Here is a 26,652-nt window from a genome sequence, read left to right as displayed (position 1 = left end):
AGAAAAACCTCTGTCATCTTCAGACAAAACAGCATTAGGTCTCGGAAAAAAACGGCCTCTGACCAAAAGTCGTCAGTCTCAGACGAAACAGGATCAGCTGAAACAACTTCAAACCAAACGGCATCAGCTGAAACGGCATCAGCTGAAACGGCTTCAAACCAAACGGCCTCAGAAAAACCTCTGTCAGCCTCAGACAAAACTTGTCAGACAGCATTGTCCATAAGCAAACATTTGAGATGGTCAATGGCACAATAACAGGCTGAGTAGAGCTGCAATAACAGCTCGAGATGCTTCAGTCCATAACTTCTGTGGGTAAATGTAAATAATTAAACTGTTAAATTGTTCTCCGACCTAGGGCAATGCACAGTTTCAATGTAAAATAGCTATTTTAGAATTGCTAGGCTTAGGCCGAATCCCAATACTCTTAATGTCTTACCACTACCCCTTAGTTTTGGGCGTTCATGTGACAGTAAGTGGTGTCCCAATCCTCTTTTTGATCGAGGGGTAGGGCTAAGAAGAAGGAGTATACACCCTTTAAAACCAAGTGTTTTCGGGAGCTTACTTGAAACCGAGTATGTGAATACGGCGCAACCTGCAACAATGGTGGCCAGATCAGCCAGAGAGTTGCATACAATGTAATATTTTCGGCTTAAATAATTGATAACAAAATTTCGACAGTCTTGTTTTGTGCTCTACACAGTCCTGTACATATGTATTTGCAACCATGTTCTTAATTGAAACGTTAAAAAAATTGCTAGTTTGCTATGCTAACGTTACATTGCTGATTTGCACAACAGTCCCGCATTTTTCTGATTAGCCTTGAATGAACTCCATGCATGTCAACAGTTTTAACTAAACTCCATTAGCAGCGAATTTCGTTTGATATCAGTGCATTACTCTACTTGCTTTGGAGACATTGATATACGTACCGTAACCAAGTTGTGTCTCATTTCATAGGGCTATGTCGCCCTTACCCCTCAATTTCAAGGGACATGGGCTAGGGGTAAACTAAGGGGTAGGAGTAAGACAGAGAATTGGGATTCGGCCTCACTCTATGGCTGTAAAGCAATCGTTATTAACGTCTACCATGAAGGAAACGATTCAAACGAAAAACATGTTGTGTACTATCACTATGGCGTGAAATTAGTGCCAGGAGAGCGAGCTCTGTAAAAATGATTTGTAACTTGCAAAAAAGTTTTGTGTCTCCGTAAAAGAAAAAGATTCATGTACTTGTAAAAAAAAAAAAAAGTGTTGTGTCTCCGTAGAATAAAAAGATTTGTGTACTTTAAAAAAATGTTTTGTGTCTCCGTAGAAGAAGGCGGGAACACTGCTTCCAAAACCATCTAAGCCAATCAAATATAGCCATTTCTGTGTGTAGTATCATTGGAAATTTTCGTCTGTCTATCACACAAAGAACTTCAGACAAAACTAGAATGCTGATGATTTCAATGGCAAGTCATTTGGTAACGTTTAATAGTTCAAAATATCCATGGGCATGTATCTTTAATGCAACATTTAAAAATTATTCAGTTATCACACTCTTAATAGTATAAACTAATGGATAAGGGTCGTAGTAAGTTGAATAGTTTTTTAATGTAAATATGTATACAGATATTTAATTAGACAACCAGACCATGTTGTGTCAGTCCCTGAACATGCTTGGAAACTAGTATGACAATTATGCCATGTTCAGCTTGTCACTGGAGTCCTGCATATCTACCTGTGACACAGGTGTTGGTCTCGTCTAAGGCCAGGAATACACCAGGCTTGTTCAATTTGCATTATATATTGTCTAGACAAATGTACAATTTTTGGTGTGTACAATTTTAAATTTTTGACCTAACAACTGGGTCAACCTTTAAATACTTTTCACGTTATTTACATTATATTGTCCTCCACAAGCATTCACTACATGTTACCTTTCTGAAAATCCTCCGTTGCTATGAGGAATTAAATGTTGCGCTACAGCTACTGAGCAGGTACACATTTGAACAGCAGGTGGCGTAGTTCTGCCAATTTAGTGGAATTTAATCTGAACCCAGATAACTGTTACACTGGCAGTAAATAATACATTTAGAATGAAAACCACTATATTTCGCGCCAGATCTCTGCCATTTAGCTGCACATTGTCCAACTAATGGTAGGTTTAATGACTGTCTAATTAAATATCTGTATACATATTTACATTTAAAAAAATTAAAAACTATATGACCTAGGTCATGTGTGATAGACAGACAAAAATGTGCAATGATACTACACACAGAAATGGCTATATTTGATGGGTTTAGATGGTTTTGGGAGCAGTGTTCCCGCCTTCTTCTACGGAGACATCAAACTTTTTTTTACAAGTACACAAATCTTTTTCTTCTACGGAGACACCAAACTTTTTTTACAAGTACACAAATCTTTTTCTTTTACGAAGACACAAAACTTTTATTTACAATAAAAAATAACAGACCTTCTGCTAGTTCATTATGTTTGACTAGCTAGCGAAGTTAGGTTTGCGACAAGTGGAGGCATTCATGTTCATAAAAATGTCAATTGCATTACTTCACTTTCTAACACTAAGGCCCTCGTGTACGTACAACGTAGCGTTATCAGTGCCATGGCCAACCCGCAGAAAGCGCACGCTGTGATACTTCAGTTTACGTCGGATTTACAAAACCTGCAGTTCATTGGGTAAGCAGCGCCTTTCTCCACCCAGTATACCCAGAGCCATAGAAAAAGAGAGTTGCGACACGAGTGAACTAGCTTGCAGAAAACAACTATTTCGTATCATATATCACATAAGTTTGCTTGCTGTACCAGTTAACAGAAATAATACCATAGCAGTATTCACTGTAAAAGCTGCCATTTACTTTAGCTAATTCAGTAAGCTAGTCAACAGCTCCCTCATCTATCTCTGACAACTTGTTTTCTGACAAAGTTTTTTCTGAGGCCGTTTGGTTTGAAGCCGTTCCAGCTGATGTCATTTGGTTTGAAGCTGTTTCAGCTGATGCAATTTCATCTGAGACTGACGACTTCTGGTCCGAGACTTAATGCTGTTTTGTCTGAAGATGACACTTGAGTCTGAGATCTGAGGATTACAGCCCGACCGATATATTGGCGGGCCGATATTATTGGCCGATATTAGGCACTTTCCAAACTATTGTTATCGGCATTTATAATGGCCGATAAAAAAGTTTTTTGTTATTGTGTTCCTCTGTTCTGTTGTGACAGTAAAACAAACAAGTTAATAATATAATAATGATAACAGGAGAGATGGCTGCGCGGTTAAGGAATCGGGCTATTAATCATAAGGTTGCCAGTTCGATACCCGGCCATGCCTAATGACGTTGTGTCCTTGGGCAAGGCACTTTACCCTACTTGACTCGGGGGGAATGTCCCTGTAATTTAAGTTGCTCTGGATAAGAGCGTCTGCTTAAAATGACTAAATGTCAACTACAAAAAATAATGTTGGGGAAATCAATTTGTTTTGTCATGCATTTCTGGATAAAAAATTACATTGCGTCCTTGGGCAAGGCACTTCACTCTACTTGCCACGGGGGATTGTCCCTGTACTTACTGTAAGTCGCTCTGGATAATAGCGTCTGTTAAATGTAAACGTAAAATAATGTTTTCCCAGGTGATAAAAATAATTTCCCTTAAAATTGGAAAATGTAGCTCTCTCACACCCCACCCTGCCCCCAAACAACTTCCCCCATCCCCCCACACCACTCCCCTACTGTACATATTTTTGTGTGACAACATTTGAATAACATGACTTGAATAACTGACAAAACCGCACGTTTGACCAACCAAAGGCTCGGAGAAGATTTCTTTCATTCGTTCGCCATGGCTGCTGTGTAACCAGATCAGTCCTGCTGTCTAACCCACTTCCAAGTGTCACCACCAGAGAGAAAGAGAGAGAGACACAAGCTGTGAGACCATGGAAATGGAACACTCATCTAAGCCAGTGGTTCTCAGTCCTGGGGTCTCATTTATAAAGCTTGCGTACGCACAAAACAGGGCTGAAAATATGCGTACGCCACTTTCCACGCAAAGGTTGTGATTTATTAAAAACAAATTTGATGGGAGAATGTGCGGTCCTCCACGCAAACTCTGACCCTCCCGTAGGCCTACACACATTTTGAAAACAGTTGGAATTGGCGACGCAGATGACCATACTATAGTCAGACTGCAGAAATTGAATGTGGGAAGAACATTACTCGTAATATTTATATATTTTGTTTTCCTCACACACGTTTTTTCCATTCAATTTCATGATTATCATGAAGATTACATCCAGCAGTGTTATTTGCACTTGTACTGAGTGAGTCTTGTTCCATAAACACCTGTACAATCCAACTCAAATTTTAAATAAAAATTCAGCGCTTCCTCACCATCAGATTGTCCACTACGGGAGTTCAGGAAGGGGAGATTCCCCGACTGCATGGAATACAGGATAACATCACATATCCTACCTTTAGATAACTGCAGAACACAGTGTAAAACTAAATATATTTATTTAATACTGTGCAAATATCCTCATCATGTCAAAAACTGAAAATACAGTCGTTAAGCTCCCGTGCAATTGCTACACTCTACGTCCTCGTTATCAGTCCAGACTTTAATAGATTACTGTTCATAACAAAACGCTTTTGTTTTCAAATTGTATCACGACTGGCAGTATCACTGCCACAGTTGACGCCACTCGCACAGTTTTTTTTTTAATTGGTGATCTATCGGCCACCACATTTTCTGAGTTTTCGGGCTCCACCAATAGGCTAACAGTGTCTGAGAAGTTGTCATGTGCTATGATTCACCGTAAAGAACAATCGTATGCCAGGGTCATGATGAGATACAAGATTAGCATTCATGAGGTGCTTTGCATTGATTATTTATGGTTAAAAATAGGCGTGTTCAGGGCGGGGTACAATGCTGAGTCACGTACGCACACTTGTGGGTAATCTGTGATTTATAAAGGGAACATTGCGTACAGGTGTGCGTACGCACGGTTTTATAATCTGAATTTTTGTGTGCGTACGCCATTTTAGTCTTTTGGGCGTACGTACACTTTTAGTAAGAATCCTACGCACAGTTTTATAAATGAGACCCCTGGTCCTCGGGCCCCCCTGCCCTGCATGTTTTAGACATTTCCCTGCTCCAAAACACCTGATTTAAATATATGGTTCATTATCAAGCTCAACAGAAGCCTGATAAAAACCCATTCATTTGAATCAGGTGTGCTGGAGCAGGTAAATATCTAAAACATGCAGGCTAGGGGGGCATAAGGACAAGGATTAAGAACTGCTGATCTAAGCCATCGCCGCCACCACCACCACCATTATCATCTCCTTCCTACACACAATATATAAACAAAAATAAAAAGTTTTAAAATATATAAAATTGGCAGCATAGTGCAAAATGTGCAAAGTAGGTGGTGGATGGACTTATAAATAATAGATAAAGTGTAATGTCAGTGTGAGTCTTTGGCCTTGTTGAAGACGCCGGCAGCGGATGGAAGGAAACTGTTCTTATGGTGTGAGGTTTTGGTCCTGATGACCCGCAGCCTTCTGCCAGAGGGGAGTAGCTGGAACAGAGAGTGTCCAGGGTGGGAGGAGTGGGCCACAATCTTCCTCACTCGCTTCAGGGTCCTCGAGGTGTGCAGGTCCTTGAGGGTAGGCAGATTGCAGCTGATCACCTTCTCCGCAGCGCGGATGATACGCTGCAGTCTGCTCTTGTCTTTGGCAGTAGCAGCAGCGTACCAGATGGTGATGGAGGAGGTGAGAATTGGACTCATTGATGGCTGTGTAGAAGTGCACCATCATTGTCATTGGCAGGTTTAATTTATTCAGCTGTCGTAGGAAGTACATCCTCTGTTGTGCTTTCTTGGTGAGGGAGCTGATGTTTAGTTCCCACTTGAGGTCCTGGGAGAGGATAGTTCCCAGGAAGTGCAAGGACTCCACAGTGTTGACTGGGGAGTCACACAGGGTGATGGGGGTGAGTGGGTGGAGGTGCAGCTGCTGGTGTAAAGGGAGAAGAGCAGAGGAGAAAGGACACAGCCCTGAGGGGATCCGGTGCTGATGGACCGGGAGTCAGAGACGTGTTCCTTGCTTAACGCACTGCTTCTTGTCAGACAGGAAGTCTGTGATCCACCTGCAGATGGAGTCAGGTACATTCAGCTGGGAGAGCTTGTCCTGAAGCAGAGCGGGGATGATGGTATTGAAGGTAGAGCTGAAGTCCACAAGCGGGATCCTGGCGTAGGATCCCGGTGTGTCCAGGTGCTGGAGGGTGAAGTGGAGGGCCATGTTAGCTGCGTCATCTACAGACCAGAGTCCTGTTCCATAAAGCGAGTTTACCGAATAAGCCAGACTTATGTCAGTTAGCTGGACTCATTTCTAGTTCATTCGGTTCCATAAAGCTAGCTCAACGTAGGTCTAACTCGGTTACGATGGCAACTTAGGCTGCAAAACTAGTCTGGTCAGGGTCAGGCTAACTGTCAGGCTTAGCGTGACTTGGTGCTTAACCAGACCTTCCTGTAACACTGACCCAACGAGAAAAAAGAATACCACGGATATTCTAATTTTCATGTTCAACATAGAAAATATACTTAAATAGCCTACATAGGCTACAACATTTAGCCTATTGCATTTAACGATGATGAACAATGATTTTATAGCCTACACGCCACGTTACGTAGCCTAGTTTGTGATTTCAAATGTTTAGGCATCAGGCATAGGCCTACCTCAATCTAAATTATCCGAGTATAATTATCATAGCTATATAGTTGTTAACAGTAGTCCACAATTGCAAAACAAACCTAAATCCATAGGCTACATCCTCCATTTTCCCTGGGTCCTTATTGGGTTATGTATTGATTAATAGTAGGCTATTTATTTAAAACAATGTCAAAAAAGTACATTTACATGTGTTTAGAGGGTGTCTGGTTTTTAATCAACAAAGTAACTAAAGGTCTAAAAAAGGACCTCGACCTACGTAGCCTATTGTTCACGTCAATCATGGCATGTCGTTTCATTTTGATGAAGCGGTGGATGAGGGAGCTGTCATAGTACAAGGCTTAAAGGGAACATTCTTTCTGGAAGAAGTCACGTGGCCGTGTGCATTGCTTTTGCCGTGGTGGATTGTATGATCCATGTTTAACCTCTCGGGCTGCTTAACCCTTGTGTTCTCCTCGGGTCATTCTGACCCATCAGTCATTGTGACCCACCTTCGTTTGCGACAACTTTACCGCATGCAAAAACAAAGTGAAGCATTTTCTTTTAACCGTTGGGCTGTCTCAGACCCCCCACATTGCGAAGGTTAAAAGAAAATTATTTTTATTTGCCTTTGTATTGGGTAAAATTGGGTAAACACAACGATGGTTCGTTATGAACCTTTTGGTCATGTGACCCGAAGGCATCACAAGGGTTAAGAATAGGGTGCACGCGTAATTAGCTTGAGTACTTAAATCTGACTTGAATTCGTAGGACTGCGTTAGCTGAAATTGGCCTTTATGGAACCGCTTTAGCCCCGCTTGACTTGTTCAGCTAATTCAAGTCTGGTTTGTGACTTTAAGTTCAACTTATTTGAGCGGCCTTTATGGAACAGCCCTGTTGGCTCTGTAGGCAAACTGCAGGGGGTCCAGAAGAGGTTCTGTGATGGCTCGAGGGGTACCAGCACCAGGCGCTCAAAAGACTTCATTACCACAGAGGTCAGGGTGACGGGTCTGTAGTCATTAAGTCCTGTTGGCCTTGGCTTTTTGGGCACAGGGATGATGGTGAAGGATTTGAAACAGGCTGGCTCATGGCATGTCTCCAGGGAGGTGTTGAAGATGTTGGTGAACACCGGAGACAGCTGGTCAGCACAATGCTTGAGGGTGGCAGGAGAGACAGCGTCTGGCAGAGCTTCTTTGCACAGGTTCTGCCTCTTGAACAGTCTGTTAACTTATCTTTCTTTTGTGGAAGAAATTGCGATTTCCTGTGTGCTTACATTATTCACTAATCAATAGAACTAGTCATTGCCATTGGATACTAGTTAGTATGTTGTCGTGTAAGCTTGCTATAAATAAGAGTAGATTGTGTCAGGGTTAATAGATATTCGGGATCAGGAGAAAGTACTGGCTAAATGTTCCTTGTCATGACTACAAGGAGAGCTCCAACTATGAACTCTCTACTCTGAGTGGTCATGTGTTGGGAGCTGTGAATCTCTTTCTCTGAGACTGATGTAACGTCATTACTGCCTGACTGTCACTATCTATGTTTACATTCTTGTGTCCTATAAAAGATGGTCCTCCGGCCTTCAGAGCCGAGAGAGACATGATTGAGACCTAAGCCTGGTGTTGTGTTGTCATTTATTGTCAGAGGTCTGGTTTTCTCTCCCAATCTGCAGATTGATAATACTTATTAAAATCCAGAACTCAACTGAACTTAGTCACTCCGTTTATGAAGAGTCCATCATGGGACGCGCCTACAAAGACCCAACTCTTTGGGAACGCGCATATAATAATTTTCACAACTTCGTTACCTCATAAGTAACAAAAAACACAATTTGTGCTTAAAAGAGATGAGTTAATTCATAAACTGCCAGTCTATCTTTCCCTGTAAACCTTTCTACGCGCAAGGCGAGTAGAAAGGTTTACAGTTTATAAAAATGATTCCAGATCCGGGGAACAATGTTGCAGAATCACTGTCACATCTACACACTAGCCACTGTTAGTGTAAAAACAGATACCACCTCCTTTAAAGGCGTCCGTCTGTCGTCCATCGCTGGCGAGTGGAGTTACCATGGAAACATTTGATATTTATTTATTTATTTGGCCTAATTGCCTGGGGAACCTTGGAACTTGGAGCTTTGGAGCTGTCATGACCTGAGAAAGAGAGATCCCTAAAAACCGATGTGTCCAACCATCCATGTACATTTAAGATCTTGATTCTTGTGTGTGTGTGCATGCGTCCCCCCCCCCCAAATTTGACGGAGAAAGAATTTCTGCACCCTTATGATTCATGAACTGTAGATGTAATTATACTTTCCTTCAGTAAGTCGTTTCTGAATACTATCAAGTAACAACTGACGAGAGTTCTGAAGCTTTTTTCCAGGTTCAATACAAGCTTGCAGACAACAATAATGTTGGAAAATAGTTAAAGATCACAGTTCTTCTTACAGCATGAAGCAAGCCCTATCTGGCTTTCGTCCTTCTTTCCAAAGGACCTCACTTTGGGCTCTAAATCAGGTGCTAACTGGTACTCCTATTTTTCTCTCCTAACTCAGGAGAAGGTGTTATCAGCTAACCTAAACAGTCACATTTCCTGAAATGTATACACCTTTGTTCTACATGTTCTTTTACATACATTTATAAATCTAATTGCTCACTGTTCTCTCTCACTCATAAACAGAGGTTTATTCCTATTTAAGTTATATCATTCTTATCAAACCCCTCTGTAGCCCTGAATCTGTTCAAGAAACAATAAAAGAAGAGAGAGAGAAGGAACATACCAGTTAATAAATTTGCATTTCTATCCTGGTGTTGGCATGCACATACACGTACACAAACATATACACACACACACCATACCCAAATAGTGAAAGGCACAAAACTACCAAACAGGGAATGTAGCAAGTGACTTACTTTGTGATTTACACAAATTAATGGATTTCAACATCCATCAAAAAAATCTTGGCCTGTTTTAGAAGACTGTCCATCTGTAAGGAAGTTGGCCCTTGCTCCTCACTTGTTGTTTTGTTGTTTTGATCTCAATGTGTGTGTGCGCATGCACGTGTGTGTGTGTGGTGAGATAAGGGTGTGGTCCGATTTGGTGACAGAAAGGGCAGTAGTGGTGGGTGGTACGGTGGCCCTGAAGTGCAAATCACACCCACTAACATGAGTGCATCCCCCAAATGAAAACACTCCCCCCAAATGCGAGTCAACTCCCCCCAAATAGGATGACTTGCTCACCTCCCCCCAAAACGAAGACACGCTCCCCCAAATGGGAAACAACATTACATTAACTCAAAAACACATTACATTAACTCAAAACGGAAATGGTTGGTACTACACTTCGTCGCCGATTGGATGCAGTAACTTGCAAGAAATAAGAAATTGATCGACAAAGTACAAAATGCAATAGCCTGATAGATTTACGTGCACCAGGACATTTGTTTGGCTATCGAAGCATGTAGCAAGTAGTAGGTTATCGATTTTTACGTTTAACACGCAATTTAAACTTTTGCATAAGTAGCCTACTACTTGCTACATGCTTCGATAGCCAAACAAATGGCCTGGTGCACGTAACTCTGTCAGGCTATTGCATTTTGTAATTCTCGATCAATTTCTTATTTCTTGTTACCAATAAGAACAATATTGAACAATGTTAGTTACTGAATCCAATCAGCGACAAAGTGTAGTACCAACCATTGCCGTTTTGAGTTAGTTTAATGTGTTTTTGAGTTAATGTAATATTGTTTCCCATTTGGGTGACCGTGTCTTCGTATTGGGGGGAGGTGAGCAATTCATCCTATTTGGGGGGAGTTGACTTGTATTTGGGGGGAGAGTTTTCATTTGGGGGAAGTACTCTTATTAGGGGGTGTGGTTTGCACTTCAGGGCCACGGTGGGGTGGAGGTGGAGATCTTGATTCTCCTATTTGAGAGTAAGGGACACACAAACATAGAACCATTAGAGAATTAAAACTCCCTGAAGACTTGCTAATCCGAGGCTGTTCCCTCATGTCTCAGTTGCTAAATGGACTAAAGCGGCTGATTGTGTGCGTGTTGGTGTGTGTGTTTATGTACACGTTGGGGTGTGTATGTGAACAACGCGGTTCTACATCTCCTCCAGCTCTATCCTGTGTCATCGTGTTCACCTGAGAGTATTCCATTATTGGACGCATATGTACACTCACGCGGCTATTATTACCGCACAAGCCAATCACTTCACTTGCGCCGCTCAGACTCTCCTGTCACCACGGAAATTAGCCAGCTCACCGCTCGCTGGCGGTGGCTGTTACACTTCTGCAGGGGCGACATGGGAAGGTTGTGCCACAGAAAAGAGGAACAACTTTAATTTTGTAGAGGGGAGGGGTGGGGTGGGTGGCAGGGTGTGTGTGTCTCTGTGTATGTCTATGCACAGTACAGTCTGTGACTGTGGGTGTGTGTTCCTGTGTGTGTGACTGTGTGTGTATATGTTTGTTCCTGTGGGTGTAACTGTGGGACTGTTTGTGTGACTGTGTGGGTTCCTGCGTGTGTGACCCTGTGTGTGTATGTGCATGTGTGTGTTCCAGTGTTTGTGACTGTGTGTATGTGTTTGTTCCTGTGTGTGTGACTGTGTATGTGTGTATGACTATGTGTGTGTGGGGGCTGCATGTGCAAACGTGTGACCCTTAGCGTGTGTGTCTATACAGGACGGCCAGCCTGACATCCTATACACCTTCTGGACCTCGGTCACCAACACCCTCTCTGTAGAGCTGCAGGGAGCTACGGCTGGTGAGACTGCATCCTAATGTCTGTTTAATCCAGCCGTGTGTGTGTGTGAGACACACCTTGTTGTACAACTTGAATATTTTACATCATCCTCCTCTCGTTTTTCTCTCCTGTTGTCTCTTCCTCTATGACATATTTCTTCATCACATTCCTGTCAGCCTGCCATTACAGCACACTGGCCACAAATAACACTATGAGTGTGTGCGCGCATGTGCCAACTGTAGCGCAGGCACAGACACCGGCCATCGCTCATCTTCACTGAAGCAAACCCTAAGGGTGCTATTTTAACGATCTGAAACGCAAATATCAAAACGCAAAGTGCAAGTAACTTTGTGGGCAAGACTCCGGCGCTATTGCTATTATACCGGCAGGATAAATGACTTTGCGCATGGCGCAAATCTAAAATGGGTTGGTCTGAAGTAGCTACATTACTAATGGGTGTGGTTTGGGCGTAACGTGCCATAAACCAATCAGAGCGTCATCTCACATTCCCTTTAAGAGCAGGCACGCTTGTTCCATGGCAGATTGCTATTATAATGGCGGATTTGTCAGGCACACGCCAGGAGCGAATCACAGCCGAGGAGACTGACGTTCTCGTCAGGGCCGTAAAAGATAGAGAAGTGACAATGTATGGGAAAGGCAGAGCAGTTTTGCAAGTTGCCCGCTCATGCTGCTCATTCAAAGTCTTATTCTTATTTTTATATATATTTTTTTTGTTGGGTGTGCTTGCCTTTGGCAAGAGCACAACCTTTGTTCTCTCACATATATATATATTTTTTTTTTATTTACGCGCCCCTAAGGCTCACTCAATATTTGGACTACATGGACAATGTCAATGTCAAAAGGTTCGTCTTGGTCACGATTGCGTTGGTTCTATTGGGATTTATGTTCCGTTGCACGGTTTAGGTTTTAATTAAGTTTTTGTGGCAAAAGTGACGCTAACGCGTTAGTTTAGCAGTTTGTTAACTTCTGGGAGATAGCTAGGCTAACTGCTGCAAGGCAGCTGCAGAAACGCCACAAGCAAAGAGGCCTTGGTGATAACTATTTGCTCATTGGACTTTGTGATATGACACACAATTGTGATGTGTAATGTACAATATAAGATGATATTATTAAGGAAGTCCATTTCTTGTCGGAAACTGTAGTTTACTATTTCACTGAAGAATTTGCTTCATGACATTAGCCTCTGTTGCCCGGGCAACACATACTACAGCGGTCTATGATGCATCTGTTAAATCACAATCGTTAAAATAAACATTACTCACAAATACATTTTCGTTGTAGGATTTATTATGACATTAGATTACAAGTAAACGATTTGTGGGTGAAATTATCATAACCTGTGGTTTCAAACCAGTGTAGCTCACTGCAACGCTGTAGCCTAGTCTAGTAGCTAACAAAAACATCTCTACAGTACATGCACAGCTGTTTACAGGAAGTCTAACGGCGGCACATAATCGGCACTACCCTTACTTAAATCAAAAGTCTTTCAATAGGTGAAACTATCTGACTAGTGATTTCTAACCTAAACTCCATTGCCACAGTCTAAACTTGTCAATCTGTTGATGAAAATAATTGATTTCAGCCTAAACCGTACAACGGAACGGTAAATCGACATTCAACAAACGCAATCGCTACCGAGACAAACACAGTCTAGTACTGTACTGTAGTAGTACAATTTACCGGTGCAGCTTCTCCATACAGGGCTATTTTGCGTTGTTACTGACAATGATCTCTACCACTGAGCTTTTTATGAATGAGGGATTTCTCCTAAATAAATGTCAAGCTTATTTACATTTAGGGGGGCATATTTTTCAGTTAGCAGATGGTACGATTTGAATCACAATCCCATCTGAGATAGCTTTTTTCCCGGTAACGTCGTTGTTAGAATAAGCTTCAAAGGGGTTTCTTTATTAATGAATGAATGCGATAACAGTAAGAAAAACTAAAAATTTAAGTCATAGAGATTAGGTCATGTTTTACACTGGTCTGCCATATGTAGGATATTAGTTTTGATTCAACTATGAGACTACTCCCTCTTGCAGGGGAAATGAGAAGACAACTATTACATCATACTTTTCACTCTTAGTATTTTGAGTTGTAAATGAGCAGAAAAAAAGGATGCTTTTAAATGTATGTAATATTTATAAATAATAAGTAGGCTATGCATTTTCAATATAAAATATAGCCTACAGAAATATCAGTTGTAAAAACGTCCTTAAAAAACGGACCCCTGTGCAACCGACGAAAGAAAGCACATCCTACAATTTCCCCAGAAATTGTACCCTCTCTAGTTTGAATTGTTATATTTTTTAAATTGTTTAGTTCTTAGAATTAGTTTAACTATTGTACTTTTTTACTTAATTTTTGACCCGTATGTGTATTGTTTGCAGCTTCCTGCAACAGTAAATTCCGAGTTTTTGTAACAAAAACAAGGAGGCGTGGGAGGAAATTGCCACAGTTGTTACAAATGATGTTCACATACATAGAGATTTCTCATGAAAATCTTTTTAATCATTGACATGAAAGAAATGTAACACAGCTAGCCATACAATAAATCAAAACAATGTAACTGAGCTTTGCAGGAAGAAGACTCTGGCTTCGCCAGCAATGCATACGGGCCAATATGGCAGGTTAACCACCACTGTTGATTAATGGGTACATAAAGCACTCAAGATATGTATATTATTCAAAAAATCTCAAAATGGTGTCTCAAAATGGTGTTTAAGACCAGTTTTTAACGTTTTTTTGTGTCAGCATTAGCATATTACGCAATTCGGCGATTACGTCACGTTGGGGATCGTGGAGAAGAGTAGCCTCAGTCTAGTACGCCTACTAGAACTATGGCGATCTACTGGGATGAAGAAGAGGTGGCAAGAACGACTAATGTATATAATGGCCCGCAGCCGTATAATTTTGAACCAAGTCGACCTTATGGCCGTCAAAGCCAATTAAATTGTACCGAGGAGAATGAGTGGAGAGTTGATAAAGTGTCCTGGTGAGTTGCTATCATATAGCAACGCAGCAACGACACCTGGAGCTCGTCTATTAACAGCAGTGCACATATACTATTTATTTTGACTGTCAGTGAATAGCACCGAGTGGAAGTCGACGTTTTCTTTATATCTAGTGATCATTCAGGGCCTGACATAAACTTTTTGAGGCACTACACCAAGTAGCCTACATAAGTTCCACTTTTTCAGGCACAGGTCACGTCCGGGTAAAGATTGTGCCTTTGACCAACGAAGATGAGCTGTAATAATATACAAATGATAACAATTGAGGTGTTATAAAAATCGTATTTGTTACTTTAAACATTTACACAATTTCTGCAGAATAAAACACGTTCTGTTACGTACTGTATTGCATCTTCGTCCCAATATCTCTAGCTACAGACCGTGCAGCTAATTTGATGCCTAACACTTGAACGGGGGCTTATTACTTGAAAGAGGAATTATTTACTGCGTCTTCTCAGTTACATTATATGTGCTTTGAAATACTGTGACTTGCTTAAGTAGGCAAATGGCTAGAACATAACATTTTATAATCATTTCAGTCAATCAAACAACTGCAAGACCCAGTGAAATGTTAGCATCAATGTCTATAGCATCGCTAAAGAGGAGTGAGTGTATAATTTCTGGGGAAATTGTAGTGTGTGCTTGCTTGCGTCGGTAGCAAATGGGTCAGTTTATTATAAAACAAGCCGAACCCCTTTTGATACATACAAGCTATTCTAACAACGTTGTCACCGGCAGTATTTTTCAGATGGAATCGCGATTCAAACAGTGTACTGTACCAACTACTAACTGAAAATATGCCCGCAAGCACGTAAATAAGCTGGACATTTATTTAGGGGGAAATGGCAAATTCAAAAGAAGTTTGCTGGAAGCGATCATTATCAGTAAATAAGCCAAAAGCGACCATTTCTGTCGGTCTCAGTCGAGCAAGCTAGCCTAGCTGCTGTTGCTAGCCAAACTTCACTGAATGTGCTGGAAATGAAAATGTTTCTTTTGACAGAAAAGCCTGTGGCATTGAAGACAGTGACACACCACACTAGCTTGAGTTTAAATACATTATTTAATGTGACATTACTTACTGTACATGCAAGTCTTGAATTTCTTAAATGTATGATGCTGCCACTAAAAGGCAAGATACGATACTACCATTGTAGAACTACAAACTTACTGTGCAACACTGTTGCCAACAGTCTATCCAGCCTAGCACATCCAAGCAAGTCGTATCTACTGCGTCGTCTCAGTTACACTATCAGGGCTTGTAAACACTGTGACTTGCTAAACAAACAGCTGCAAGAACCAGTGAAATGTTATATACTGCCACTGCTAGAAAACTAACGTTAGCTCGCATCGCTAACGACATTTGCTAACTCAACTTCGGTAGGCTATCCTCAGTATTTGCAAGTTGGCCAGTGCAAGTAACATAGCTTTTTTTTGTTTTTGTTTTAACTTGTCCTTAACCACTTAGTTACTTCTAGTAGTACTAGTAGTACTAGTAGTACAGTAGAAGACATCATGCTAGCTATGGGCTAGCTATGGCTAACTTGCCAGTCCCACCTGTAAAATCCCCCCAAGATCATCGCAAATTTAAAAAATGTTCCGACGTTGTAAACACATTTCCAAGATGTTCCACTTTTTGATGGTACTAGCAGAGCCCATATTAGACATTCTCTGGTACTAGCCTAGTAGTGTTTATTTCCAATGGATTTCAATGGTCTCAAAGCAGACTTTTGTCTGTTGTCTCCCCAACGTGACGTCATGCAATGCATTGTGGGGGAAAGAAGAATCATTGCAAAAAGTTGCTACTTTTTTGTATTATATTACATTTGTGACACCCAACAACATGAAATACAATGGATAACAGTTTAAATGTTTATTACCAACAACCAAATAGCGCAAATTTGTTGGAAAAATCAACCTGCTATATGGCCTTTAAAATAAAATCTGTGGAGGAAAAGTCCGCTTTGCGTTGTTGACAAAGTCAATTATGCTGGGTGCAAGATCGGGCCCTAAACGTCTTTCTGTCTCTCGTCCCACACACAGGGGGCACTGACAGGGGCGGTTTTAGGCACGGGCAGACCGGGCATTTTTTCATGTCACGTGGGGGGCGCACAAGCATTAAAAAAAAAGAAATCTCTGCGCGGTTTTCTCTTATCGATCATTTCAGTTTGTGGGGAATTGGCATATTGGCGCCCCCTTCAGGCAGCTGCAGGCACCCCTGCTTGCCGTGCAGCAGTTTCGTTTTCGTTTGTCGCAGCCAGGTAGTAGCGGTGCTCGTTCTGAGGGCGCTGTTGGGGGGCGGCCGACGGGGTAGGGGGCGGCACACGATTTCTTCCTCCCGGGGGGGGGGGGTAAACTTGCCCTGGGCGCACAATGTGCTAGAACCGCCACTGGGCACTGATTACACCTCTCTGGTGATTGATGACCCCCTGCTGCGCCCCCCCCCAGATTTCTGCCGTGCCCCCCCAGATTTCTGCCGCGCCCCCCCCTCCCCCAAGCTCCTTCTGACTTCAGCCAATATGGTTACATGTTGAAGCTATGAAAAAGTGCTTTCAGTAATATGCTTTTTTTTTACCAATCTTTTTAAAAGATTCCCCAGTGATTGTCTGGTTGATAATGGGCAACGTTAACGTGGCTCCGCATTCGTTTACCGATAAAAGTTAAATCAACCTCGAATCTCTTGCCACTCACTTGTTCTCGAAGATATTGTATATCGGTCTTTTGTGGGGGATTTTTGACGAATAGTAAAGTTTAGCATTGGTGTTTAATGTTAAACCCTGGAATGTCATACTTCTGTTTCAGTTGTAATCTTTATTTGTTTTTGTAGAAGATACACAAGTTAGACGTTTACAGTAGGCTAGTCTTTTAGCTTTGTGAGCCATCGATTGTTCTTTGCGTGCGTGTTTGTACCTACAGAGAAAACCCTTTTATCACGCATCGATTTCTGATCCCCAAACCATCTATTACCGATATTAAACTCATAGCCTACTCCAGAGCAGGCAGAGCGTGCTGGTCCTAGTGGAAGCACTTCCCTGTCTCTCGGTACCAACGTTACCGCTGCTGTGGTTGAAGGCGAGCGTGTTTTGAATGACAGCAATCCAATGCAGCTTGTTCTGCAAACGTGCACATTTTCAGCCAAGGTAGGCATCGCTCTCATACTTGGTTAGACTCAGCCAAGCTTAGGGTGACCAGAAGAATGACCCTGAAAACGAGGACACTTGGGTCCAAAAAGGAGGACAAAGGGTCAAAAAGGAGGACAACCCCACAAAGTTGTTGAGGGGGGGGGGGGGGGGGGGTAAAGCAGAGTGCCCGGCAGACCTAGCATTATCCTTGTGCAGTTGCGTATCGTAGGCATGCTTAAAGCCCCTTTCCCCCTACTACTCACGTCAATGTCAATGCGACAGAACTTACAGAAGGTATGATATTGATCTTTGCTGCTCTTATGGCAAAGTGGAGTTCTGAACTCCATGTAGGTTAGAAGGAGGTCTTTCTCTTTGACATCGGAAAACTTTCGCGAGTGGTAAATTGCGACGGTGGGCAGGAAGGGTCAAAAAGGAGGACAAAAAGGCGAAAAGACGGACGCGCAACAGCGGTCCGGACAAAAGGTTGGAAAACCGGACTGTCCGGCCGAGATCCGGACGTCTGGTCACCCTAGCCAAGCTACATGCATGTTTCTGCTTCCCCTGTCAATAATTTGGAGCCAGAAATGATAAAGACATCACCTTCACTGACAAGGTTTATACCATTTGGAAAACGGCGGCGGTTTAATTTACATAGAGCTCCAAAAACTATTTTGCGCTCAAATGAATGCCCAAAAAATGTGGAGCATCCTATATCCAGCATCACACCAAACCCAGGATATGTCATGGGTTTGGGTTAAGCCCCAAATGTTTATAACGTATGGCTCCGTGCCTGATTAACACTCGGATCGTTAAGCAGACTCAAAAATGCTAACATAATGGTTATATAAAAAATTATACGACCCCCTTCCGTTATCATGATGCCCCCCCAGAAATGTTCACTGCCCCCCCAGTCAAAGCAGGCTGCACCCGGGCCTGCCTGTACAACAGGAAAGGGACCTAGAAACACACACGCAAACACACATTTAGATGAATTATATCCCCTAAGATATTGGCCTTAAAAAACACTAGCAGCAAGCCCCCCCATCAGTGAAACACCCTCACATACACACACACAATCCTCTCTTTGTCTTTCTACTTACTCTCCCTTTCACACACACACAAACATACACAGGCACACTCCGTGCCATAGACCGTTGGCCCTCTCCATCACAGTTGGGGAGCTATTTTCATCAGACCAGATGAGTTTGTGGCCAGGTTTATATTCATCTGAGGTGAGGAAACTGGAGGCGTGCGTGACCCTGGAGCCTGAGCTAGCTCAAAACTGCATGGACCAGGCCCTGACATGCTTAGGAACAAGCTTCGATACACTAGGAGCTAGCTCTGACATTGTAGGAGCGTGCTCTGACACTGTAGGCTGGCTCCAATTCAACATGATACAGCAGGGGTTCTCAACCCTGGTCCTCAAGGACCCCCTGCCATGCATTTTTTTGATATGTCCCTGCTCCAACACTCCTGATCCAAATGAATGGAAAAGAAAACAGGTTTCTTAAAAAATATTTGTAGATGTACTGTATGTACACATTGCCTTTCTATCTTATCGAAACAGTAAGAGGGAGGTGGATGTAAGTCGATGACCCTGTGTTTTTATGTAGTGTGACCAAATAGACTGTCTAAAGTACCGCTGTATTGATTGATGTCCCTTTGTTATCACCAGGTAATGATGTCAATACAGAGTTTATCACGTATGTGTGTAGGTGTTAACCTGGACGCATGTATTTGGTTGTGTGGGTGTTTACTCCCCTGGCTGTGAATTTGTTACCTTTCCATCCCAGTTCTGTGCAGTTCTGCAGTAGGACAACATTTCACAAGGTGGAATCCTCATTGTGCAAACTTGTGTGTGTGTGTGTGTCCAGCCTGGGGGATGATGGAACCAATTCAACAGGAGGAAAGCTTGTCAACAACTAAGAAGCATTCAGACAGAAGCAATCGCTCCATCTATTATTCATCTGTCGTGTCTCGGCTGGCCTCCCCTCAGCTTGCCCTCTGCTCACTTCATGTCTGCCTTCCTTCCTTCCTTCCGTCAGTCTACCTGTCTGTCTGTCTGCCTGTCTGCCTGTCTGCCTGTCTGCCTCCCTGCTTATCTGTCCGCCTTGAGAGGAAGTGTGTGTGAGCATGCATGCATGTGTGTCAGCCCCCCCATGACTTCCACCTCCCCACAGACGTGATCATGTCTGCTGGCATCAGCCCTCATAAAGTGACCATGCCTACTGGGTGCATACCAATGTGGAATATAGCATAAAGAAAAAACCCACTCGATTTGGCAACAATCTGCATATTAGCCCTAACAAGCATTTAATCACTTGCAAAGCCGGGTTATTATCATACAAATGAAATACATGCATTTAGATCATTCCACCTGTCATTCGGTTCCATCGCCTGGGACGGAGGAAAGAACAAAGGCACTGTGTGTGTGTCTGGGGGATCGGAGATGACGTTGGAACTGTCCTAGATCACTGAAGTATCAAAGCAGCCGTTTAGTTGAGCATTAAGCAACACACATACACTGAACTAAACTGAACAAGTATGACACCATAATTTTCGGTGTGTTGGCATAGTGATTAATGTCAATAATTGATTTTTAATTGAATTTCTGATTTCTCAATCTCTCTTGGTTCCTCCTGGTTTTTACCCTCCCCTTCTCTCTCCCTCTCTTTCAAACCCCATTCTCCTTTTTATCTCTCTTCCCTTATTATATTCCCTTCTCCCCTTTGCTCTCTCTCCCTTACCTCTCCCTCTCCCCATCTCTCTGTCTCCCTCACCTCTCCCCATCCCTCTCTCTCCATCACTCCCATCCTCCCGTCCCCTTGTCCCCCCCAGCCTCGTCCTTCCTGAAGCAGGCCCTCGAGGGAGAGTACCCCAAGCTGCTGCGCCTCTACAACGAGCTGTGGCGCCGCCTGCAGCAGTACAGCTCCAGCCTCCAGGGGGCCCCGGGGGTCTGCTCCGGTCCAGAGGCCCCGCTGGAACTGGCTGGCCCCGAGCCAGATGGTCGCGACCTCTTCACCCATGCCAAACAGGACTACAAGTGGGTCTCCTCCAACCAACTACACATGAACTCACACATGCAGAAGTGTTTTTGACTGTACTGCTTGAAGGCCATAAGGTGAACCCTGTTATTGTTTCATCCCGCTCCACAGTCTGGCATCTACACAATCTTTAGCTCATAAAAAAGAACGAGCTGTGCTAAGCTACCAAAAAAATTGATTGTCGATGCGTCTATGTTTAATGCAGAACTAGTTTCTTCAGAGCGTAATAGGATTTTAATGGCACGGTTCGACACGTGATCGTTCTACACCAATAAGGTAGCTGCTTTTTGTCAACATGGATGGATATGGTTGGCAAATAGAGGATGGGACCTTGCACGTCACCCGGATGACTAGAAATTCGGCCCCAGACAGTGTTTTGCATGTGATACACTGCAGCTGCAAAAGTGCCAGTGAGACAGGCAGATGTTCCTGTTTTTCTGCAGGACTGTTGCACAGACTTATGTCGTTGTTGTTACATTCAATTCATTCATTCATTCTTCCACAAATGAAAACAACACTGATCAACCATAAAAACAATCTTTATGAAAAATATGAAATATGATATATAAACTCTACAAAACAGAATAAGGAACAAATTAAGGACACTCAGTGCCTCATTTACTGACAGGATTGCGCCCATTTCAGGCGTAAAATTGTGGGTAAAGACATAAAACCGTATTCCTATTGTGGTGAATCATGCTTCTCAAATGCACCACGGCTCATATTTTTGCCGGTTGTCCCCGTACGGCAGACCTTGAAGCACATACACGCGCACACACACACATACACCCAGTTGTCTTTACCTTAGCTAACCTATTTGCAGTCTGTGTACGGCGATAAAACAAGAGCTGGGATGAATCATACACGCATGCACGCATGCACGCACACATGCGCACGCACACATTTTTCTATTATAACCTTTATTTAACCAGGAGAGACCCATTGAGATTAAGAATCTCTTTTTCAAGGGAGACCTGGCCAAGATAGCCAACAGCATACATACAAATATAGTTTTTAAAAAAATACAAAAGGAGACAAAATATAGGAGTTAGTGTCGTAGCCAGGTACATTAAAAACATTTACATTTAAGGAATCTGTGTCTAGCTCTTTCATTTTTAATTTAAAAACATTAAGCGAGATCAATTCCTTTAGTTTCAAGACATTTTGCAACATATTCCATGCCGAGGGTGCGGAGTACAGAAAAGCCCTCTTTCCAATTTCCGTACGGGCATAAGATAGCATGACGCAGTCCTGCGAACGCAGAGAGTATTTCCCGTCACTCTTCTGCTTTATAAGGACACACAAATAGTATGGGAGCAGACCAAGAATGGCCTTATATATAATGGCATACCGATGACAGAGCCTACGGGTGGTCAGAGCAGGCCATCCTACCCGAGAGTATAACTCACAGTGGTGAGTCAGAGCTTTGCAGTTTGTAATGAACCTCAAGGAAGCATGGTATGCTGTGTCAACCTTATGAAGACACTGAGCAGAGGAGTGCATATACAACAGATCTCCATAGTCCAGTACAGATAAAAACGTGGCGGCAACAAGTTGCTTTTTTACATTAAAAGAAAAACACAACTTATTTCAAAAATAAAAACCCAGCTTTTGCCTCAGCTTTTTCACATACACAGACAGTACATGCACACATACACAGACAGTACATGCACACACAAATTAAACAGGAGTAGTAAGGAATATCAATCAGATTGTAAATGTTGTGTGTTTTCCGTTCCATCTCCCACACGTCTGCACTTAAGCACTGTGAAGTGTCTAGCATCGCTGGCAACCCGTAATTAAAAACCCATTTACACACAGACACACACACACATACTGCATGTCTCTGCACGCATACGGGCATTTACACACACACACACACGCAGATCCATTTACACACTGATATTTATTCACACACACACACAAGAAGTACACACGCACACACGGATGTATACACGTTGGATGATGTTCACACTCACATCTACATATGAACAATGACTGCATCAGTCCGTCATAGTTTTTTTTAAACACCATAGAACTAACTGTCAGTCTAAATCCACCTGCTGTAGTTTTAAAAGTGTTTGGAAAGAGGGAGAGATTGACCCAAGGGAGAGAGAAGGTAAAAAGTAAAACAGGAATGAAGGGAAGGACAGAAAAATTGGTGTGTGTTAAGTCTTACAGCAAAGAGCGAGAGTGCATTGAAGAGAATATTCTGAGGAGAATATATATGTGTGGACAGGCCCACCCATAGAAATGGCTTGGCCCCTGAAAAGGTCCAATGAATGGGCCCACCCCAAATAGGGCTTTACTTATATTAACATTATATTAACATATATTATTCCACTAGCCTTCCTGTTCTTATGTCGGAGCGACCAAAGAGGTTCCACAACAGTTTGACGCCGAATATATTCGATTGAATGTTGAAAGACTTTGCAAAGAAGTATTCATCCATCCTCATAAAGATCGCCTGAAAACTCTCTGGCCCTGTCTATTGCTTTAATTTTGTTTGATAAGTGTTTCCGGGTCAATTATTTTCAGGGCTGAATCTTGGGATGTTTGGATAACGTTTTAATATTGGCTACAGCAGCTAGTCCAACGTGAACGTTACTGTATCAGTTTATGGGTTGACAGACTTCCTTCGATTGCTATCACACACCTACTACCTACTCTGGTGGCAATGGGCTTTGTTTACAGGTAAAATATTTTGAAAGATTAGAGACGTAATATGAGTTGACAAGTTTATTTACATTTGCCTCAGACCAATGCATTCTATTTGAAATTCTGCGGGTTTTTGTCGGAATTCGGCACTCGCAAAATATTTAGGATGAACATGATCATTGCTGGCACCGCGGCTGGGCCCCAGAAACCTTATGGGCGGGCCTGCGTGTGGAGGGAAACTACACAGAGAGATTGATGGACAGCTGAAAAAGGAGAAAGGCAAAGGGAAGGAGTGAGAGAGAGAAAGAGAGAGAGAGAGAGACAGAAGGGGAGAAAGAGAAGGGGAGAGAATAGGAAAAGATGGAGAAGGAGAGAGAAAGGAAAATAGAATACGGGTTGGAGTGGAACTCTAGTGAGGGAGGTAGAAATGGTGAGTGATGAAGTCTTATGAACGCATCGCTAAAGAGTATGGGAGGCGACGGGGGAAATGGGCTCGCTGGCCAACAGTGTCAGTCACTAACAGCTCCAGCCTAACGTGAGTCACTATTCATTAGGAGAAACTGGGGGCTCCTCCAGGCTGGGGGAGGGGGGCCTATTGCCCCAGAGCCTCCCAGAGGAGGAGCCCCAGGGTATTCTGGCTCCTGTGCCTGCCTGGCTGGTTATTTTCCCAGGCACACACAGATACACGCGCTCAGGCTGTGTTGATTGAGGCTGAGTACACTGGAGCCACTGGGATATGAGCAGAGCATCTCCATCTTTCTGTTAGGGTTCTGTCTCTTTCGCTCTTTCCCACTCTCTTTATTTCTCTTTCTTTCCACTCTCTCTCTTCCTCAAAAATGTCCTTGTTGTATTCTCTCCATCTCTCTCTCTCTGCCAGACCTACTCTGTCCTTTCCTATCCCTTCCCTTTCATTACTGCACCTCTGTACTTCCTCCCCCATCCCTCTCCCTCTGTTTCTCTCGCTCTCTCCCTCCCTCCATCTCCAGACCGTCATGTTGTGCAGTTTCTGGCACTTGTCTCAGAGTAGTTAACCTTGTAATTACAGAGGGTGCCAAATACCTACTCCAATGTGTGTGTGTGTGTGTGTGTGTTCTACTGATAATAGGTTAGGGGAAAGGGATTTAGTGGAGGAGATAAAGGTTGCACAAAGCGATAGATGTGTGGGGGTGGTAGGAAGGAAGGGAGGAATTAAGGAATGGAGGGAGGGAGGGAGGGAGGGAGGGAGGGAGGGAGGGAGGGAGGGAGGGAGGGAGGGAGGGAGGGAGGGAGGGAGGGAGGGAGGGAGGGAGGGAGGGTGGGAGGGGTGCCAGATTAGCAATGGTAGAGGATGAGGGAATATAGTGATACAAGGATGGAAAGGAAAGCATGATAGAGGGATGAGAAGAGAGTGAGGGAGACAGAGCGAGGGTGAGGACAGCCAACCTTCCTGCTCCCTCTCTCTGCGTAGTCATGAACCTCAGGTGTATGTTCCTGGATTTCCGTGTGTGTGTCTGTTACGTGTATACGGTACTCTGTATGTGAGATCAGTGTGTGTCTAAATTGGCTCGCACTGTTTCGAGACTCCTTCCTCTTCTCCTCGTCTTCCTTCCAACCTTCCATCACCAGAGACGCATCTATCAATACCCCTCCTAGTTGCATAAACCAGGAAGAAGGCTTCACAGCATCACCTCCCCCTGTGATGAAATGATTATGAAAGTTGGAGAGACGAATGACAGCTAGATTGAGAAAAGCAGACATGCAGCCCAGGGAGCCCTAACCTACATGGGGGCACTGTTACCTTTTTCTTGTGTGTGTGTGTGTGTGTGCGTGTGCGCAGCCCGGAGAAGGCGTTGAAGGACTCCCTGCAGCCTTATGAGGCGGCCTACCTCTCCAAGTCCCTTTCCCGGCTGTTTGACCCCATTAACCTGGTGTTCCCCATGGGGGGCTGCAACCCTCCCTCCAACGACGAGCTGGACAGCATCATCAAGACTGTCAGCAGGTGCCTGTCTGCGCGCGCACACACACCTACAGGTTATCACACATACACGTACAGGTTAACACCCACACACATACACATACAGGTTACACACACATACAGGTTAGCACAAACACCTACAGGTTAACACACACATACATACTGGTTAACACACACCGGTACAGGTTAACACACACACACAATTTAAAACACGTACAGGTTAACACACATACATAAATAGGTTGTGAAAGTGCAAGCATACTCATGTTAACAAACACACACGCATTAACAAACACACACACAAGCATACTCACACTAACAAATGTGCATGCACATACTCATTTTAATAAATATAGGCCTACAGACACAAAAGTATACTTGACAAACATGCACTCACAGAAGAATACTCACATTACAGTTTTTCACAGTTGCTAAAACACATTTCTTGAAACTGTCACCCATTTTCTCAAAACTGTAAATACAAAACCAAATCATCCAAACTATTTCCAAAACCTGACTGTTTTGTCAAAATCAAACACTCGCCCCTAAAACATTTAACCTGTGCTCAAAGTCAAACAGTGCTTTCAGATCATAAACACAGAAAATCAATATAAACACCATGCAGCAAAAAAAAAAAACAGTTGATCATTTCTATTAGTTTTTTAATTTTTTGGGGAGCCCCTGTCAGTCAGGGGACCTTGGAATTGTCCTAACTTTTCCCCCCTATACGGCTCCCCTGCAGACAGGCTGACGGGGTAGGTGAGGGGGGTGGTGTGTATTGATGACAGTGTGTTCTGTTGTGTTCCTCAGCGAGCTCAATGTGGCGGCGGTGGATGCCAGCCTCAGTCTGGCCGTGGCCAAGAACGCTGCCAAGACCGTCCAGCTCTTCTGTGTCAAGTCCGAACAGCTGGTGAGTGTGTGAGGCCATTTGACATCCGTGTGTGTGTGTTCTCTGTGCTACCCGTGCCATCTGTCTGTGAGCCTGCGGTACGGTATCTGTGTGTTTTGTTTGTTTGTGTGTGTGTCTAAATGTATGTGGTTTGTTAATCTGTCCTGTGTGTGTGTTTATTAGTCTGTTGTTGATAGTATGAGTCGTGTTTATTGATCTGTTGATAGTGTGTGTGTGAGAAAGTTAAAAGTCACAGGGCCTCATTTACTAATAGGATTGCACCCATTTCCGGCGTAAAATAGCAGGTGAAGACATAAACATACAAATACAGACCGTATTTACAAAGGCAGCGCACTTGAGTAAAAAAGCAGATTACCACTGCTGGGAGGGTATAAGGGAAGTGGGTGTGTGCCGCAAAGATATGGGAGGAGAGGTTTATTTCTTCCTTGTAACATGTTAATGTTAGCTGTAACTTTGTGAACCAATATTTCTATCTCCTGTTCGCTGAACCTTCTT

General features: G+C 43.2%; 1 protein-coding gene across 3 annotated transcripts in view; it reads left to right on the top strand.

Annotated features, from left to right (window-relative positions):
* cog5 (component of oligomeric golgi complex 5) overlaps nt 1-26,652 on the top strand; it is a 102,292-nt gene that overhangs the window by 64,444 nt on the left and 11,196 nt on the right. For all 3 annotated transcript variants that reach the window (XR_014762448.1, XM_084701495.1, XM_084701496.1), the window contains 4 exons: nt 11,377-11,458; nt 20,430-20,634; nt 25,110-25,271; nt 26,058-26,157. Coding sequence is in view for 2 of the 3 variants with exons in the window: in XM_084701495.1 (XP_084557621.1) it covers nt 11,377-11,458; nt 20,430-20,634; nt 25,110-25,271; nt 26,058-26,157 (549 nt within the window). In the remaining variant the exon portion in view is untranslated. The remainder of the gene's footprint in view (nt 1-11,376; nt 11,459-20,429; nt 20,635-25,109; nt 25,272-26,057; nt 26,158-26,652) is intronic.

This window comes from Hypomesus nipponensis, chromosome 7 (genome assembly GCF_054491055.1).
Source record: "Hypomesus nipponensis isolate SF chromosome 7, ASM5449105v1, whole genome shotgun sequence".
Taxonomy (NCBI): domain Eukaryota; kingdom Metazoa; phylum Chordata; class Actinopteri; order Osmeriformes; family Osmeridae; genus Hypomesus; species Hypomesus nipponensis.
Note: the sequence above shows the minus strand (reverse complement) of the source record. Positions and strands in the feature narration are given on the sequence as shown.